The 20,067-nt window shown below is 36.5% G+C and overlaps 3 protein-coding genes across 6 annotated transcripts; 2 read left to right on the top strand and 1 right to left on the bottom strand.

Moving 5' to 3' along the window:
* Positions 1-4,629: 4,629 nt before the first annotated feature.
* Positions 4,630-7,308, bottom strand: tyw3 (tRNA-yW synthesizing protein 3 homolog; the record flags this gene model as incomplete). Of its 3 annotated transcripts, none has more annotated exons than XM_079875618.1 (6): positions 4,630-5,095; positions 5,543-5,676; positions 5,744-5,815; positions 5,907-6,005; positions 6,091-6,540; positions 6,783-7,302. In XM_079875618.1, the coding sequence occupies 5 exons, from the start codon at positions 6,220-6,222 to the stop codon at positions 4,897-4,899; spliced, it is 636 nt and encodes a 211-aa protein (XP_079731744.1). In that variant the 3' UTR covers positions 4,630-4,896. The 3 variants fall into 3 exon arrangements, with proteins under 3 accessions (XP_079731744.1, XP_079731742.1, XP_079731743.1); XM_079875616.1 differs by having other exon boundaries at positions 6,091-6,171; positions 6,980-7,150; XM_079875617.1 differs by lacking the exon at positions 6,091-6,540 and having other exon boundaries at positions 6,980-7,308.
* On the top strand, positions 7,269-12,506 carry cryz (crystallin, zeta (quinone reductase); the record flags this gene model as incomplete). 2 transcript variants are annotated; one of them, XM_079875614.1, is made up of 9 exons in its annotated part: positions 7,269-7,380; positions 7,577-7,692; positions 9,018-9,170; positions 9,254-9,417; positions 9,507-9,558; positions 9,666-9,815; positions 10,821-10,922; positions 10,997-11,092; positions 11,223-12,497. In XM_079875614.1, the coding sequence occupies 9 exons, from the start codon at positions 7,269-7,271 to the stop codon at positions 11,382-11,384; spliced, it is 1,107 nt and encodes a 368-aa protein (XP_079731740.1). In that variant the 3' UTR covers positions 11,385-12,497. The 2 variants fall into 2 exon arrangements, with proteins under 2 accessions (XP_079731740.1, XP_079731741.1); XM_079875615.1 differs by having other exon boundaries at positions 7,295-7,380; positions 7,525-7,692; positions 11,223-12,506.
* Positions 12,507-13,552: 1,046 nt separating this feature from the next.
* Positions 13,553-19,779, top strand: lrrc53 (leucine rich repeat containing 53). The gene is made up of 5 exons (XM_079875613.1): positions 13,553-13,585; positions 13,678-13,797; positions 14,924-15,745; positions 16,688-17,098; positions 18,025-19,779. Exons 1-5 carry the CDS (start codon positions 13,579-13,581, stop codon positions 19,365-19,367), a joined length of 2,703 nt encoding a protein of 900 aa, XP_079731739.1. The 5' UTR covers positions 13,553-13,578; the 3' UTR covers positions 19,368-19,779.
* The last annotated feature ends 288 nt before the right edge of the window (positions 19,780-20,067 follow it).

Raw genomic sequence — 20,067 nt, forward strand, 5'->3', positions numbered from 1 at the left:
TGTGTGTGTGTGTATATATATATATATATATATGTATGTATGTGTGTATTAAACATAATATAATGTAAAACTCGCTTATAGGGGAAATATGACCAAACACACTAAATGCCAACTCTCTTCATTATTGTATTAGTAGTCAAAATACATGAAATTACAGTTAAGTATTTGATTATTCAGCTGCATTGATCTATCACACTCTCACACCACGTGGACTCTTGTTTTCAATTAGTACCGTTCTTCCTTAGTTAGTTTGTTGTCATGGACACTCATTAGTTTCAGCTGTGCACCTATCAATCATCTCGTTATCCTCTCGCTATTTAAGTTCAGTTCTGTTTGTCTTTGTCTGGTCTCGTCTATTCGTAGTTGTGTTTGGATGTACCTTGTTGGATTTACCTGTTGGAATTACAGCCTGTTACCTTCATCTTTGTGTGTTTAGTTTCTCCCACACAACACGTGACACTCATGTAGTAGATTAGAATTTTTACAGAGCTTGATTTGATAATTGAAATGACTTGAATTTTGAGTGTTGACTGAATTTCCATTCAGATATTAAATGTACCATGGCATGAAATTTTAACTTTATGAGTTTTTTTTTAACATTAATATGAGTTCCCCTATAGCCTGCCTATTGTCCCCCTGTGGCTAGAAATGGCGACAGGTGTAAACCGGTGTAAACCAAGCCCTGGGTCTCCTGCTCTGCCTTTGAGAAAATGAAAGCTCAGATGGGCCAATCTGGAATCTTCCCTATGTCGTCATACGGGGAAAGGTTACCTCCTCTTTCTCTACTTTGCCCACCCAGAGAATTTGGCCCGCCCATGAGAAAATGAGCAACGACCGTGCGAGCGCGATATTGTTTTTTCCTCGAGACATCATGGCTTGCAAACGAGTGAAGCATGGCAGTTGCTCAGTTTGGCAGTTTTTTGGTTCCTTCATGTAATAATGGCAGAGGTCTGACTAATATAGTGCCGCTGGTTAGTATATATATATATATGACAGAGTGGACAAGTAGGGGTAAATCTTCAGGAGTATATCATGGGTTGTGTAACATGACTTCAATATGGAGAACTTTGTCATTAAAAAAATGAGCCAGAGTACAGTCTTCTCTAAACTACAAAGATTACTGATGTAGATGCTAATACAGCTTTAGAACGATAGCAAATCAGAGCAACATGAAAAGCCAACATCGTAGGCTAGCATTAGCTACAAGATAATAACTGTAACAGCGTACATAAACAAACCAACTAAAGTACCGTATCCAGACACAATATTTTAAACTAACCATTCGGAGACGTCCTGCTGTAGCCGCTGAGTTGCAACTTCTCCATTCGGGTCTACGATACATCCACTGTAAACATTAGCGCATGGTACCGTGGCCGCAAGCTGGTCAAGGCATTTAAAGCTACATACACAGAAATGGCACGTCCTAAGGAAAGCTCATTGTGGGACTGGCTCGCAGTGGCTGTAATTCTGCACCAAGGCTGAATTTCGGGAAAGAGACTTCAGATACAGTATTAGGGGGCCACTAAGGCCTATATAAAAGCATCCAAAAAGCAGCATGTCATAGGACCTTTAAGACTCCTTTAAAATGTAATTTTGCATATCAATTGGATTTGAAGTGATGTTCCTTTGTTATGAGATAAACAAAAGATGTTTCTTGGTAAACAATGTGATAACTTGTAGAAATGCTTCCAAATCAAAATTAGACTTGATTTGATTTAGATGATTTATAAGAGTGGTATTTCTATTAGCCTACTTTACTACCGTTAAAGTAATAAATAAAAGTATAAAATAAAAATAGTTAACTTAAAAATGAAAATTCTGTCATTTACTCACCCTCAAGTTGTTTCAAACCTGTATGAATAAATTTTTTCTGCTGAACAAAGAAGATATTTTGAAGAATGTCGGTAACCAAACAGTTGATGGAACCCATTGACTTCCATAGTAGGAAAAAAAAATGCTATGGATGTCTATGGGGCTCATCAAATTTTAGGTTACAGACATTTTTCAAAATATCTTCTGTGTTCAGAGACTAAATGATCATATCAGTGCTGATGCTGCTCTCTCTCCTGTTGTCGGCCTTTGATCTTCAAATTGACCCTTTTCACATTCCCGGGTTTATCAGAAGCTGACATCATCATAGTTGGGTAAACTTCTATAGTGATGAATGAGAGAATACATTCAATATATATTGTTGTGTTCCAATTGGCTCAAATAGCGAAAGAAAAACTCCACAATAGTGTTTTCACAACTTTCAAAAAGAGAGAAAAAATATAGAGCTTGAAAACGGCAGTCAGAAGAGAGAAAGATGTCAACTTTACCGTCATTCAAAATTTGATGCAAAATGTAATATAATATTATAATATTTGTGTTATAAATGTACATACATTTTTTTTAAATGAACAATTTAAAAACATTGCAGGATTTATGATGCTGATGACCGTTAAAACGTGTCATCACACAGTCTGTGAAAAGGGTTAATTAGCTGATGATAAATAAAATGCAGCACACATCTTAATTTGCATATAGCGTGGGAATTGAAGATCGGATTTATATTTGTTTTGCGGGGACACATTTATGTGGCCAAGTATAAATGGATTTATAAATTTAATATTCTGTCTAACTGTTAGCTTCATTTAAATACTCATTAAAATAAGTGACCCTTCCTATAGTAAAACTGAGTCAGTGTTTAGTTGTGAAGGACACAGGGGTTGAGTTGGCATGTGTGTCTCTTTTCTTCTTTTTTTTTTTTTTTCTCGCTCTCTCTGAGAAATCAGCAGGCCTGGAGTGACAGTAAGAGGCAGTGTGATTGCGCAGGGAGTCCTGAGGACACACAGCCGCCGAATCAGAGAGAGGGTCCTAATCAGAGACAGAAATGGCCCACTTGACAATCACACAGGCACAAAAGCTCCCAATTCTGCTCTGATTGCGGCGGTCCTTGTGCCCTTCCCAGCACTCCCTCTCACTCACTCTAATGCCCCTTCAGCTCAACCTGCCAATCAAGCGCCCCTCCTCCCCCCTCACTCTTAATGTCTAGGAATAATTATGAGAGATTTCTAATCATTCCCTAGTCTTTCAGCTGGCTAATTGATGTTATTTTAAGATTATCATTAGAAGTCCTTTTGGTTGGTGAAAGGTGCATTTGTGGTTAACCTGGATCTCAATGTCAATGCGGGAAACAATGGGAGTGTATAACAATGAGTAGACGTGTCTGAAACTGACCACAGGTACACTGGATCCTTAGTGGCTTAAGACTGAAAATCAATGAATATTGTTTCAATTTAGTGACAATTCAATAATTTCATAATGCATGGATCAGCATATTTAAATTACCGTTCAAAAGTTTGAGTTTTTTGAAATTGTGTAAAATTCTATTCTATTTCATAAACCTCTTATGCTCAACAAAGCTGCATTTATTTGAAGAAAACAGAAATATTATGAAATAATATAACAATTTATTATAACAGGTTTTGTATTTGAATATATTTCAAAATGTAATTTATTCCTGTGATGCAAAGCTGAATTTTCAGCATCATTACTCCAGTCTTCAGTGTCACATGATCCTTCAGAAATCACTCTAATGTGATGATTTGATGATCAAGAAACATTTATCAATGTTGAAAACATTAATGTTTGTTGAAAGATTATTTGATGAATAGAAAGAACAGCAAAAAGAACATGCTGCATTTATTTGAACATGTAGCAATGTAAAAGTTTTACTTTTGATCAATTCAGTGCAAATCTTTTGAATTTCTAGGCACATATATATATATATATATATATATATATATTGTGATCAATCTAATAAATCATCTTTGAGGCACCTATTTGGAGGTTGGATGTAATGAATTATGACCTAAATTAAGTAATATTAATAAACAGAATTATCAGGAACAACATATTCATTTAAAATCTGAAACTAATATCTGAATACCAAGTTCTTTTAAAGCAAGCCGACTGTTCTCTTCAGGGTCAATAACTGGACCCGGCATTATATTTAGTGGAGATAACTGAACCATTAAAGCAGCAGCTGATCACTGAAGAACAGCTGTTACTGGTGTCTTTAAAAGTGCATTTACCCCATCTACTGGTGTACTGCTGTACACAGTCATGCTGATCCCCGTCTTGTCTGACGGCTTTGACCACAGAACCCATTCATTATTAGTTTCTTCAGAAAAAAACATCTTTTAAAATCTATTTAAACTGACTGACGCATACAGGTATGTGTCATGAAATGATGTTTTCACATGTGTAAATGCAGCTAAACCTTTATTTGGTCAAATGAGGTATCTTTTAACAATATGAAAAGCAATGTTTTTAATAAAAATACTTTTATTAGAGCTAGAAGATGCTTTACTGATAAATACAAGTGAATTATTTCAACATTGTAGTTCCTGCCTTTATTAAAACCATGAAAGCAGATGCACATGGCGGAGAGCGGACTGTTAATGAGCCAAGTCTCCCAAATGAGGCGTTGCAGACCTAGAACTAGGCCCCGTCAGTGATGCCTTCTAATCCAGAGGAAATGTGCTCCAAACCACACTGCGTTTTCACCACGACGTCTGACAGATTGCTTGTTGGAAATGAATAACACGCTCGATTTATACATTGCTGTGAGGGACAACATCTTCCTTCTGGACGAGCAAAAGAATTAAGGTTTACGCACACAAAAAGCTTTGAAGTAACGGCATGTTAAACTAAAACAGATTCGCTAAGCTCCTGCAAAATAATGAGGCAAATGTTAATCAGGAAGCAGACGCCTCTTATCAAAAAAGTTCCTAAAGGAAGTGGGTATGAGACTGTTTCATTTAAGGTATGTCTAATGAGCTGGTACTTCACACTAAAGGGGTGTTTATTGAATAAATGTGCACTGATCAAGATGATGAAAAGAAAGATTTCCTAAGATAAAAACAGTAGATCACAGTTCATTTCCTCTTCACTGTTTTCATTATGTCTGACGCTTTGGCAACAGTCTGTCACAGACTCGTCCTGCGTCCTTTTCCTCCTCCGTCTGTAGATGGGTTTCTTGTCTGCCTCCTCCTTTAAACTACATCTCTGTTCTTGAGGTTGTAGGGCACCTTGTAAGCACTCATAAAATCTATTTAAAATACATATAAATATAGCATTACTATCATATTAAAATACTTAAATCTCCCTGTGGTGAAAATCAAGTTTTTTAATGTTGTTTATATGTCTATGTGGTGTTTTTAATATGCTTTAAGACAAGCCATGTGCAAATTCATAAGTCAGCACCATTGCTGAGTATTTTCTCTTTGAAACTGCGGTGAACCAAACGTAGTTTGTTTCTGACGTCACTATCGCTAATTTAAGTAAATGTAACTAATTCAAAATCTTAAAGTATAATTAATAAAAATATAATAGCATCTCAATGATACTAAATTAACACTGGTACAGACCAAGGTGCCCTTTAAGACAATAATTTAATAATTTATTCATTTCAAACACCTAAATTGCATTAAATAACATCAATTTAAATAAGAAAACTAGTGTGCAAACACAGAAGGAAACTCTGCTTACTATATACCTCTCTATTCTTTTAAGATTTTCATCCATCTTCTGGTTCGCAACTCCGACGAGGAAATCAAGGTACTGGTCAGTGGTGAGGACGTTCCCCTTGTGGCTGAGAGGAACCTCAAGACAATGTGTGCTGCGTACCGCCTATACAACAAACACATTTCAGTAGTATTTAATTCTGAAAAAGCACAAAGCACAGTTTGCATCTTACCATGATGATCTTGCCTTTCTTTCCCACAGTTATACCAGAATTCCTAAGGCCAGAGTTTATTGCGACGGTGTGCTGAGGAAGGAACAAACCATGAAAAGCAAGTTATTATTTTGTTCTCCTCTAAACATCCGGATGTCTCAATCTAATTCAGTGTGACATTCACCAGTAGTTGTGCGTCGCCAAGCTCTTTACACTGAACGTGAAGGACAAAAGGCTCAAACTTGAAAGTGGCATCTCCAACAGACTTCTCCAGACCTGTGACCTGTTTCAAAAACACGTGAAGCTTTAATATCGAGGTCATTTATTACTGTACGTTTGTCAAATGTCTTTAATGCTGTATTTCTCACCACATCTTCTCTTTGGCACTTCTGATGGGTGACAAATAACCAGGAACAGTTTCGCTTTTGCACATCAGGGCAATCCGACACCTTAGATGAAAGCATCCCGCAAAGTGACCAATAGACAATACTAGTTATCATATAATCTTAAAATATTTTGATTTAAATGCTTGAAAGTTTTGTAGACCAAAATAAATGTAGCCTGCCGTGTTTGTGCTACTTCATAGCCAGAGTGACTTTAATTTTACTCTAAACTGTGAAAACTGAGTGTCCAAAACTTTAATCACAGAGTCTTATAAAAACCATATGGTTGACAAATAATACACCAGACAAATAAGTGGGTTTTTGCTTAAAACAAGAAGAAGAAAAAAAGATCTGCCGAAAAAGGTAAGAAAAAAACCCCCCATATTTTCCCTTTAATTAAGTTTTCCTTTGTGTTCAGCAGATAAAAAGAAACAACTTGAGGGTGAGTAAATGACAGAATTTTCATTTTTGTGGACTATCCCATTAAGATATTTAGTTAGAGATCAAATATCTGCCAATAGGTTAAAAAGGTAGATATTCTTCAGAATATGGGTAACCAAACAATTGTGGGGTACCATTGAAATACTATGGATGTCAATGGGGTTCATCAACTGTTTGGTTACTCATATTCTTCAGAATATATTCTTTTGTGTTTAACAGAATAACTAAATTAATACAGGTTTGGAACAACTTGAGGGTGAGTAAATGGTAACAGATTTGTACATTTTGGGTGAACTATCCCTTTAAGTCAAGTAAGTAAAGCATTCTTGGTTTAAGAATGTTTAGATATTTGTACTGGAAAGCAAGTCAAAAAAGTAAGAAAATCATTGTTTTGCCGTGTAGACAACAGTTAATAAAGGTTTCCCAGGCTCACCCCGTCAAAAAGGATGATTCTTCCTGAGCAAGAGCTTGTCGTGAAGTACCGATCATGACTGTTAATAAAGGACACGATATGAGAGATGTCCTCATCCACACTGCCCTTCTTACTGAAATCACACTTATTAAGACACTGATTCTTCCATTGCTGAAATGTATCGCCCTCCATGTTTCAAGACTAGTGATTCATTCGTTTTATCTTCTGCCGACCTTTATAATAATATAATTAAGCAATGCCATCAGATTTTAAATTATTAATCTAGTTTGTTATAGATTTGCTGTACCGCATGTGTTTGTGTTTTGAGTGCGGAGTGCACGGTCGGGTACGGTGGCCGGGATGTGCCCAATTTCATTTCATACGGAAGCCGAGTAAGCTGCATGCTGCAACCTGCGTGGAAGGTGAACAGAGTAATAATGTGTCTTAATTTATGGCGTGCCGTTTTGTTTATTTTCGCGACGCTGTGCAGAGATATGTGTGCTATATGGAATATATGATCATTTCTATTCAGATGTACTAATTCACTGTTTGCTCTTTTTCAACAGTGCAGTATCCAGCCAAAGTTCAATCTGCTTTGCCAATCCATTTGTTTTGCAGAGGCTACTATGGCCACATCTAAATTAATGAGGGCTATCAGGGTGTCAGAGTTTGGAGCCCCTTCAGTTTTAAAACTCTGCACAGACCTGCCTGTGCCAAGTCCTCGCCAGAAACAGGTGGGTCATCTCAAAACAATCTTGACTTTGACTTTTTTCTTATTACAGAATGTTTTGAATTCAGTTCAATTTTCTCCCATGAAAGCTGATGGGAATTATTAATTAACTCATTATCTCAACGGACAACTTGGTTTGTTTTTTAATGTATTATTCTATTTTATGAATTATTTTCTCAACCGCTTTTCAAAACACACACCTCTCTGGCTAAAATCAATACATCATGCTATTTAAAGCTGCAGTCCGTAACTTTTTTGGGTTAAAAATTATCCAAAATAAATCTTTGAGTAGGTACATAACCAGCCAGTGTTCAAAACGATCTGCTTGCCTTAGCTCGATTCAAAACGGTAAGCTTGTTGTAATAATGTTTTTAATTCCAGTGGTACTGGTGGATTTCCGCGAGAAATTCAAGCATGTTGCGTCATTACATCACATTTGTACACATAAAGATGGTGTCTCGACTAGTTGGCTATATTGCGTGTGAGGATGTTGGAGGTGGAGATTTCATTTGTGCCGTGCCGAGGCACAACCCACGTAAAGTTGATAATTCCACGAATAACTGCAATTGCAGATTTCGAACAGAGATGGCGAACAGAAAAGAGGAAAAACTACAGACTGCAGCTTTAATCATTTTTATTTAACTTCTTTCACACAAACAATCGTGTATTAGCGATGACGCATGTAAAATAACCACAGGAAAAAAAGTAAATGTAAATTATGAACTGTTTCAGTGTGATGGGGAGATCAGTTCAGCTTCTTCCTCTGAACCTTGACCTTGAAGGAATTTTTCCACAACATTTTGCATGGTCTAAATACTAGCTTTCAATATTGGGAGCACATATTACATCCCATAATAAAGGGACAAACATTAATTTTGAATTGATTTATGTTATAAACTACTTATTTTGCTTCTTGCACACTTTTTAGGCCTTGCACTAATGCTTAACCCAGGAAAAAATTAAACAACTGTACCATCCAAACCCATTAGACTATGTACACTGGTCAATGTTTATATGTTGTGAATAAAAGCCTAGATTAAATCTGTTCATCAAATTAAGTGATTGTGTGTCTCCAAAAGAGTCAAATCTTTTCGCATTATGTTAGGCCATTGAATAATGTGTTTTATATGATGTTGCTTGAATATTTGAAGTGTGTTTCATGACTGAAAATTCAAAGGACATGTTGGTCATCATGTTTAGAGAATGACCTAGAAAACCCAGTTTCACCTTTTTTCCACAATGAATATTTATATACATTTACTTAATTAATCAGTAGCCATTATTGTTGTCTTTTCCAAAGATCTGTGTAAACGCTTTCTGCAATTGTAGGTTCTGATTCGAGTCCATGCGTGTGGCGTAAACCCAGTGGACACGTACATCCGCTCTGGATCCTATGCTCGGAAACCCAGCTTACCCTATATTCCAGGATCAGATGTCTCTGGTGTGGTGGAAGCTGTCGGGGAGGATGTTCATCTCCTACGGGTCAACTTGTTACCCATCTTGCACACTCACCACATGTTTACTTGTTTGCTTTGCATGGATAGCAATCTTTTCTGTTTTCACAGGCAGGTGACAGAGTCTTCGCCACAGGAACCGTGACGGGAGGATACGCTGAATATACTGTGGCCTCAGAGGACACTGTTCACAAGCTGCCTGATTCCCTAGACTACAAACAGGGTGCAGCTCTCGGAGTCCCATATTTCACTGCGTACCGGGCGCTAGTTCACAAGTAAGATGTTATCATCAATGACTGTAAAAGACTGCATTGGGAGTTATGTAAACATAAAAGGCATACAAATGTTCTTTTGCTCTGAACAGGGCTCATGCCAAAGCAGGAGAGACGGTTCTTATCCACGGAGCCAGTGGTGGAGTAAGTTCAAAATTTACCTTAACATTTCAGAAATGATTTGGATGAATTCGACTTGTAAAGTACAGTATTCGCCTGATGTCTTGAATGAGTTGAGCTTGTATTTGTAGGTTGGCATTGCAGCGTGTCAGATGGCACGAGCGTTTGGCCTCACAGTTCTGGGAACAGCTGGGACATCCGAGGGGATGAAGCTGGTGCTCAGCAATGGAGCTCATCTAGCATTCAACCACCGAGAAAAAGACTACCTGGAGAAAATTAAGGTTTAGTTCTCTCTTATTTAAGTTGTACACAATATATACAGAACACTGTTTGGGGTTGGTAAGGCTTTTTAAATGTTTTTTTTTTAAGTCTCTTCTGCCCACCAAGGCTGCATTTGTTTGATCAAAAAAGATACAGTAAAAACAGTAATATTGTGAAATATTATTACAATTTAAAATTACTGTTTTCTATTTGAATATCTTGTAAAAATGCAATTTATTCCTGTGATGCAAAGCTGAATGACTTCTGCCAGTCTTCAGTGTCACATGATCCTTCAGAAATCATTCTAATATGATGATTTGCTGCTCAAGAAACATTTCTTATTATTATCAATGTTGAAAACAGTTGTGTTACTTAAATTGTGGAAACAGTGATACATTTTTTTCAGGATTCTTTGATGAATAGGAAGTTCAAAAGAACGTAATGTATTTGAAATAGAAATCTTTGTTAAAGTTTATAAATGTCTTTTACTGTCATTTTTGATACATTTCTTAGTAAATTTATCTAGGTTACACTTTATTTCAATAGTTCACTTTAGACGTTCTACTAACTAAAGGTAACTTGTCAACTACACGTCAGCTAACTCTCATTAGAGTATTTGTAAACTGTTAGGTTAGGGTTCGGGTTAATTGAATAAGTTGACGTAGTTATATCTGCTAACTATTTATTTTGATGCTCCCCAACAGATATTCTACTGTTGAATATCTTTAGCAGACAGTCTGCTAAAACTCTAATGCGAGTTAGTTGACATGCAGTTGCAAAGTAGAATGTCTAAAGTGAACTATTGAAATATTAATGAAGTCTTAATAAAGTATATATTAAGCATATAAAAAACTTGCAGACTTTATACATTTAAATGGTAGTTTTAAGTCACGTAATGCACAGTCTAATCTAACTTTATCATGAATTCTGTCTTCATGTCTGGAATATGCTTTCTATATAATAGCCTTCACAGAATAGAACATAAAAAAAACAAGATTGTATAATGGCTGGTCTCCTGTGTTCAGGATGCTACCAATGGACAAGGCGTGAACGTGATCATTGAGATGTTGTCCAACGTCAACCTCAGTAATGATCTTCAGTTGCTTGGCTTTGGTGGCAGAGTTATGGTAAGTACCTTGTGTTTGTTTCGCAAGTGTTTTTGTGCATACTGTCCAATTATGATATTGTTCTTTCTTTTTAGATTGTTGGCTCTAGAGGCCCTATTGAGATCAACCCCAGAGACACCATGATGAAAGAGACCAGCATCATTGGTGTGGCTTTGTACAATGCAACCAAGGTACACTGGGCTTCCTGTGCAGTTTCTTGCTTTCTGGTGTTTGTACTTATTATGAATTTACTCCTCACCTTTGATCAATCTTTTTCATGGTAAGATCCAGACTGTTGTCTTTATCTGTGTTTTTTCACAGACGGAAACATCAGAGTGTACTGCGGCTCTTTTCGCAGGAATGGAGGCAGGCTGGTTGAAACCTGTCATTGGTCCACAATATTCACTTGATAAAGTGGCCCAGGCTCACGAAGACATCATTGGCAGTTCTGGAGCCAGCGGAAAGATGATTTTGATCATGTGAAATTAGTCAGGAAGTGGAAATCCTGAACTGTCTTAGCATTAACTGCCAAATTTGCTATATGAAATGTTCATATATGAAACAAATTATAGAGACCATCACAACTGAAAACATTAGTTCAGCAAATGTTTTGAACAAATGGATTAAATTAAATTTAATTAAATTGAACAAATGGATAATAATGAATCACTATAAATAACATGAATGGTATATTACACAAATAGACAGTAACAGGCCTAAAATTGTACACATTACTGATTTTAATCAATGTAAGAAAAAATTATGTGGGCGTTGAAGATCTCAAAAATGAAGTTTATTACAGCATAGCAGTGGCAAAGTAGGCTACACAAAGCACCTTGGGTTCACCGGCGTCAAAATGAACCCAGAACATCCAAATCTTAAACCTTTTATCCTGTTACAGTTTACCACTCTTAATGTAAATGAAGTTGCTCTTGTTGTAATAGCTGTGGTATGAATGTTAATGAAGTTGAGACACCTCATTGTCTGAGATGGTTCTCTGTGTCCCACACTCATTCCCATTCTACAATTGAACATTAGTTCAGGATGTGATCAACCCAAATGGTAAAGAAACAATATAACTTGACTTCCTTCATCTCTATGATAATTAAGCCATTTTTGGGATGAGCTCATTCTAAAATATATTTTGGAGTGGAATCTGGGTCGAGGCAGACTACAATTTCTTACAATGATTAGTAGATGAAAACCAACACAGTAACCATCTGACTGCTGATTGGCTGGAAGTCTGCCTCTATATGACAGATGAAACGGTGTAAGGTGAACCTGTGTGTGTTCTTGGCTATCGGGCATCAGTGTTGGACACTGTACCACATTTCTGAGATCAGGTGACACGCTGGTTCAACGCATGCTCCGTTTACACGTATCCATACACAACCACACTGCAGATCTCTGAGACACAGCGTGACTAGGACAGTGGAAACACTGATGAACTAATATTGAAGAGAGGTTTGCAAATGAACTTGTTTGGACTCGGGATATGGATATGAGCGTTTGACATTTTGCCTTCTCAAGTGTGGTAAGCACAGAGTGTTTGTATATACTGAGCATGTAGTCAATTTATCAATAAAAATTATCAAAAACTCAGCTAGAATGTGCCTGAATGTAATCCAGGTTAGTATTTGACATAGACTTGTGTAGATATATCTGAACATAATACAGTATATGATATTATGAATTGGTACTGTATATACACTACCTTTTTTTAACTTTTGGGGTCAGTTAGAAGACATTTATAATGTTACAAAAATCAAATGTTGTTTTTTTTAAACAAAATGCTGTTATCCAGCAGCACAATTTTGAACATTGATAATAAAGTTTATATAATATATAATAATATTTATAATAATGTTTCTTGAGCATCAAATCGTCATATTAGAATGATTTCTGAAGGATCATGTGACACTGAAGACGGGAGTATTGATGCTGAAAATTCAGCTTTACCATCACAGAAACAAATTACATTTTACCATAGTAGAAAACAGGTATTTGAAATTGTAATAATATTTCCAAATATTACAGTTATTCTTGTATTTTTGATTAAATAAATCCAGCCTTGTTGAGCAAAAGAGATACTTTTAAAAACATTAAACAAAAATCTTACCAACTCTAAACTTTTTAATGCATTTTGATGTTAAATATGAATTGAAAAAAATGTTGTATTCAATTTTGCCACTGAACAACAGCTCTATAGGGCTGTATTTTGCGAAATATGATGTGAAGCAAGACATTTCCTTGAGGATGTGGAAACATTTTATTGTACAGTTAGAAAGAATATGTGGCAGGTGTTTCTAGTGTTCTCACACACTATATATAGAGCAGAATCACCTGCACAGAAGCAAACCGGGTGAAGATCATGCATGTTTTATGACTACACCTTCCTCATCTGTCCGACTGTCAGCGTCTCCAGGCAACAGAGGTCAGAGGAGCACAGCATCCAAAACACAGGACTAGTTATGACTGAGTGCTATTATGAGTCGGGAAGGCTGACTGAATGTAGATCTTGACTGATTCTGGTGTGCTTTTGTTGACAGGCTATTGCTTTTTGCTTTGTTTTTGAGGATAAACGTTGTGGCCTGAACCAAGCTGATCGAAGGTCATGGACCACATAACCCATTTTGGAAGTCCAATACTGGCTTCAATCTGACTTCAATGGCAAATCATGAGAAGTATGTGCATAGTCTTTCAAGTACGATTCTTCATGTTTTCTCCATTAAAATAAGGTCAGGAAAAATGAGGTGAACTCTTTGGTTCCTCTCAGGTATCTGCCTTCTACTGATGCTGACAATCACTCGAGTTCAGCTGTCGTCACTCTGCCCCGATTCCTGTTTGGTGTGTACTGAAGATGTCATCATCTGTCATAAACTCTCAAGAATCATTGGTAAGTAAATTATTATGTGGCTGAAGAACCTGAGTACTTAATTTAAAGGGATAGTTCACCCACAAATGAATATTCTGTCATCATTTACTCTCGTCATTCCAAACCTGGCTTTCTTTCTTCGGCGTAACATTAAAGAAGGTATATCCCAAAAGAATGTCCCAGTGTATTTTTGTCCATACAGTGAAAGTCAATGGGGACCAATAGTGTTTTTGGAGCCCATTGTATGAACAAAAACAGTTCTTCAAAATTTCTCTTGAAATACTTATGAGGGTGAGTAAATGATGACAGATTAAAATGTTTTGGGTATATAATCATTTAATTACACCGAAGGTAGATGGAAATACATTTTTAACCCTAAAGCCTACTGTATCATATTTGATACGCAAAATCCTATATGGCCTCTAAATGGTTGTACACAATCTACTACATGCCTTCTGTCATCTGATTGATATTTTATAACTTTGTAGAAAGTAAATGGCCTTTTAGTATAACTATAAAAACCTTCAGGTCGTGGTCTTTTTGCTGTGAAATCTTTACTGACTTTTATAAAGTAAGAAACGTAAGAATACATTTTATATTGTTAGTAATATTTCAGAAATAAACACTAGGTTTACTTGATTATCCATACATCGTTTTTTAGAAAAATCAATGAGTATAATGACATATTAATCTGATATATCGAGTGACAATTGATATTTATATGCATTTTATGCATAAGTAGTCTGCTATAAAGATCTAATTGATTAGATCTTTAAGCTTTAAGATTAAGCTTTTAGATTTCATCATACTTTCGTCCATATAAATATCAGCAACTGCACTAAATTGCATATTTTTGCTCGGTTTGGGCCTTGATGTTTTATGAGCTTGAGCTCCATATTCATACTATATACTAGTATCATACTATATGAGCCATACAAGAATGAATCAAATATGATACTCAACATAAAAACTTTCTTTTTTATATTTTATCCAAATATATATGTTGTCTAAAGGTTCAATAAACTGTTCCATTTGAACAAAATTGATTTTGACTTTCATATGTCAGGCTCTACAGGTTTAGCTTTGGATGGAGTTTGGATAATATTATTTTTTTTTAATATAGTTTTGTTTTCTTCATCATGTTCAGATGCACCAGGCTCTACTAAAGCTTTGATGCTCACTGATGGACTCATTGATTCTGTGGACAACTTGGTTCTCTCTGATTTATCCAACATGAGTGTTCTGGCACTCAGCAACAATGCCATCTCCAGCATCAAGCAGAATGCGTTTCAGAACCTCACTTTCCTTTCGACACTGTCGCTGGACCACAACCGCATCTCCAGTCAAACCCTGGACGGCTCCACGTTCTCCTGGCTTCGCAGATTGGAGACTCTCCAGCTTGGGAACAACAACCTGAAAGACATTGACGGCTCCTGGTTTCAAAACTCTAGTGCTTTAAAAACTCTTCAGCTAGAGGGGAACCTCTTTACAGTCTTGAACTCCACCACCTTTGCCCACGCGGACCTGAGGAACCTGGAAACGTTGGACTTGTCCGACAACCTCATCGTGTACATAGGCAGCGAGAGCTTCCGAGGACTTCCTCGTCTCCACAGCCTCGATCTGTCCCGAAATCATCTGCGCACCGCTCCGGATGCCTTCTCACACCTGTCGTGGCTCTCAGTGCTGAACCTCGAGCTGAACCGCTGGAGCTGTACGTGTGAGTTGAGAGAGCTGGTCTCGTTCCTCAACAGCTACATTCAGGCTCCTGAGAAAGTGTTGTACAATGGGCAGAGGATGGTGTGTGTGAACACAGATAACCCAGCTGTGCAGACTGTGCTGGAGCTGACTGACGCCAACTGTGTCCCGCCAAGCAGGAATATCACAGTGGAGGTTGTTGTGGCTAAAAGTAATAACACTTCCCAGCAATACATTAGAAATGTTGCTATTGCCATTGTGCTTTCATTTTTCGGTGAGTAGCCTATCTAAAGCTTGATACCGAAACATTTTCATATTTAATTTATTCTGTTAATTTGATTCCGGTCTCTTAATGTATTCAAAATAAAGCAAATAAAGCAAAAAAAAAAAAAAAAATTTTTTAAAGAAAACATTTTGGCATTTATTGCTTCTTAGAAAAAAACAATACTGGGAAACATTACTATTTTTAATGTTTTTGAAAGAGGTCTCTAATGCTCATCAAAGCTGCATGCATTTATTTGATAAAAATACAGAAAAAAATATAGAAAGAAAATAATTTTGTGAAATATTATTACATTTTAAAATAATGTTTTTGTATTTTAATATACTTTAAAATATCATTTATTTTATTATTTTCATTACTCCAGTCTTCAGTGTCACATAATCCTTCAGACATCATTCTAATACGATGATTAATTATTAATGTTGGAAACAGGAAATTATATCATAGAGATGACCATTACAGACCCTCGTGACTGTGTGTCATGGTTAATAAGTCTCTTAAATATTGAATCATTTTTATTATTAAAACGTAATGATATTTATGAACGAACAATTTAAGTTACAATTTACAACAAGGTTTAATTGGTTAACGTTAGTGAACTACATACATAAACTAATGAATGAACAATACTTCTACAGCATTTATTAATGTAAATCTCAACATTTACTAATACATTTTTTAAGATCAAAAGTTGTATCAGTTAAAAGTTGTATCTCAGACTTATTCACGTTGTAAGAAATGTGCATTTTTTTTTACTTATAATAGATTGATACATTGCAATTTATTAATTAAACATAAAAAACATATATAAATTATTAAGTTAACATGAATAAAAAGAGTACAATAACTTTGTACATGTGTTTAAAACTATAAAATATTTTGCCTTTTATTTATTTCATGGAATCACTTCATCGGTTCTGTTTTAAATTGTAGGAGGTGTTGGGATCACCCTGGGAATGATTGCCATTGCATACCACAAACTCAGTAAGAAATTGAAACTTGCTCAGGAGGAGTGTAGAGCTGAAGAAAGGCACACGTCCAGCCCGGAAACAACCCAGTGGAACTTCTGCGAAGGCAAGGACACTCTATCCATGAGCCATGCGCTCTACAACAGCAACTACAAATCCCATCAGCCCTGCGAGAGAGAAGACTCTCCTTATCTGGGATCAGACGCTCTGGAGAATCATTTCACCTGCCACAAGTGCAGCTCCACAGCCCTTGCCATAGGAAAGCACAACAGAGAGATTGTCCTGCATGGAGCCAGTCATGTGGGTGAACAGCTGGTGAATCAACGCCAACATAGAGGGAATGATCAACATTCTGTGTTGCAACAAAGGAGCAAAGGTAAACTGACAAGCACACCATTTCTTTTGAAATGTTTTTTAATAACCTCTGCCTTAGCAGACACTTTGGAACAGACCCAATAAAATAATCAGCTCCTTGCTAATATTTCCTAAAAAATAATGCAGCTATATAGTTTCATGTTTTTAAAGACCCACTTACACTGTGAATTGAAAATATTACAAATTTGTGCACAATTTATTAACCAAGTATTACCAAAACAAACCCAGAAAACTACTCAATTAGTCTTTATTTTTTTATTTTAGTATATATTTAAATATTTGTTATAATTTTGTTTTGTTTTTTGTCACTTTTGTCTTTATTTCAATTTTAGTTTATTTTTATATCTTACTTTTATTTCAGTTTTAGTCATTCTAGTCCTTAAACTTCAGCTTACTTTGTTTCAACAATTCTAAGTTTCTTTCATCTAATAATTACATTTTATTTTATGTCAGTTTTATTTTAACTTTGGATTTAGACCGTTGTAAATTACATAAATGATTATAAAATATAAATCCACATAGGTATATAAATCTATACCAAGGCCCGGTTTCACAGACAGGGCTTAGATTAAGCAAGGTTTAGGCCTTAGTTTAATTACAGCACTTAAGTAGCTTTTATAAATGTACCTTAGAAAATAACATGATGTGTAGCTTGAGACAATAATGGCACTGATATATTTTAAGATATGTCAGTGCAAGTTGCTTTCAGTTAAAAACATGCATTTTAGTCTGGGACTAGGTTTGAGCCTTGTTTGTGACACCGGCCAAATATCTTTTGAATCGGGTCATTAAACAACCCCATAGTAACTGCATAGCAACACCTTGGCAACTATTTAGTGGGGGCATCTAGTTTATTTAGTTTTTATATCACTACACTCATTCTCAAATTTTAAAAAGTCTTAAAATATTTATCTGTTTTATTCACAGACACAAGTGGACGGGCACACAATGAGAGCAGGTCAAGAGTTCCAACTTCTTCCCAACGTCGTGGGGGTTCAAACGACATCTCAGCTGTCAGAATACGCCAGCTGGCCCTCAGTAATCATTTCTCAGCCCTCCAGAGAGGCACATTCAGACCCCCGGACCAAATCCACAATGAAGTAACTCAAGGAAATCACTCACTGTTGAAACACCAGGCCGAGGGCGTTGGCGCTCGGCCGATTTACCAAACCATCAGCTGTCTGCACTGTCACCAGACTTATGAATACAGACAAGCTGGAGGTAACAAACAGAACTTTCCATTTACAAATCACTCGCAGAACACTGGAGCACAAATGTATGACACTATGCTATACAGAGACATCTTGGGTTATGACAAGTCAACCGCTGGGAGACGTGGTGAGAGTCGAGCTAGTGAGTTGGGGTTTAAGTTAGCTTCTCAAAGGAGCGTCACTTTTGATCTAGCTGGGCCCGAGGAACGTGTCCTCCCCACAATGGCTGACAGACACAAAAAAGAGAGTAGGATAAAGAGCTCTAAAACATCTGCACAGAAAATCCCCCGAAAGCTGGGTAGGACTAAGAGCAGCACACGAGGACAATTAAAGACCCAGAAAACCAGAGGACGAGCAAAGAGGACACTGAAAGTTAAATTAAATTTAAACCCCCTTCGAAAAAACAGAGTTCATCCAAAGTCCATTGATGAAGAAAATAATGAAGACAAGATGTCCAAAAAGGCGAAGAAGGAAAAACTGCGAAGCAAAAAGGACAAAAAAGATCTCCAGAGAAAAGACAAAACTAACAAAAAATCAAAAGATAACGTTAAAGGATCAGGAAATGAGGAAGAGGAAGACAACTCCAAAATGAAACGCGCTAAAAAAGGAAACGAGGATTCAACGTCCATGTCTAAGGATACAGATGAAGTCACTAAAGAAAGAGGACAAGAACAACAAAGCTGTATTCCTGTTGAGGGGGAAACTCTGTTAGAGACTGTCCTCGGCGGTAGATCTGAAGCTCAAATGGCATCAACACTCAGTTTAACTCTTCCAGATGAACACAACAGCCTTACGGCTCCATCACACACTGGCGTTCTGGATGCCGCTGACACTCAGCGTCTATCCAATCCAAACACTGAACTCCCTGTGAGTGAGTCCGCTGCTTCACAGGATGTGGTGGATCAGTCCAATAATTCAGACCTGATGAGCTCTGCCGCACATGTCATCCAAGAATATGTGTCTTCAGCCGAGGGCTCACCAAAGAGGAAGTTAAGACTCATTCTACCTGAAAAAACCTCCAACAGGCCACAAACGGCACTAGATAAGAAAATCAGATAGCGTTATTCTCTTCTGATAATGTAGCACATAACATGCACTGCTGAGTTCATTGTAGCTATAAATTACTGATATACATATTGACTTTTATAATGTGCAATCTTATTTTATTTAAATGATTTCTATTTTATTATACACTGAAAATGTTGTATCCTTGACAATCCTTGTTTACTTTTGAATAATTTTCACTCTGAAAATGCTAGTAAATTCCACAAAAAAATGGCTTTGAATTAAAGTGAAATTATTTTCTTATAAAACATACTCCAATAATTAGTTTTATTTACAACTTAAAATTTTTTTTTATTATGTATGTATCATACAATCAAGTATGCCACAGAAAGTCTCCTTGATTTCTGTTACAAAATAAGTATGAGTTTGTTGTTTAATGTATGCATAGAGTTAATGATCACTTCGTTTAACCAAAGAAAGTAAAAAAATAAAAGAAAAACATTCCAGTCATTTTCTTGCAAACAAGATGACAAGAATACAAAGTGCGCCATTTTATGGTCTGCAGATAAAAGGCAGTTTGGACCTTAGAAAAGAAAACTTGACACTCATTGGAGAGTCATTGTGTAGCTTATGCACGTTGAGTGAACATTTAAAGATCTGATACTGCAAAACGATGGATGACAAAGAAGAAAAGAACTGCAACAATGAGGAGGAGGATGAAGAGGTTGAAAGAACAGAACCAAAAAAAATTCTG

The sequence above is a fragment of the Squalius cephalus genome (genome assembly GCF_949319135.1).
Source record: "Squalius cephalus genome assembly, chromosome: 7".
NCBI lineage: Eukaryota > Metazoa > Chordata > Actinopteri > Cypriniformes > Leuciscidae > Squalius > Squalius cephalus.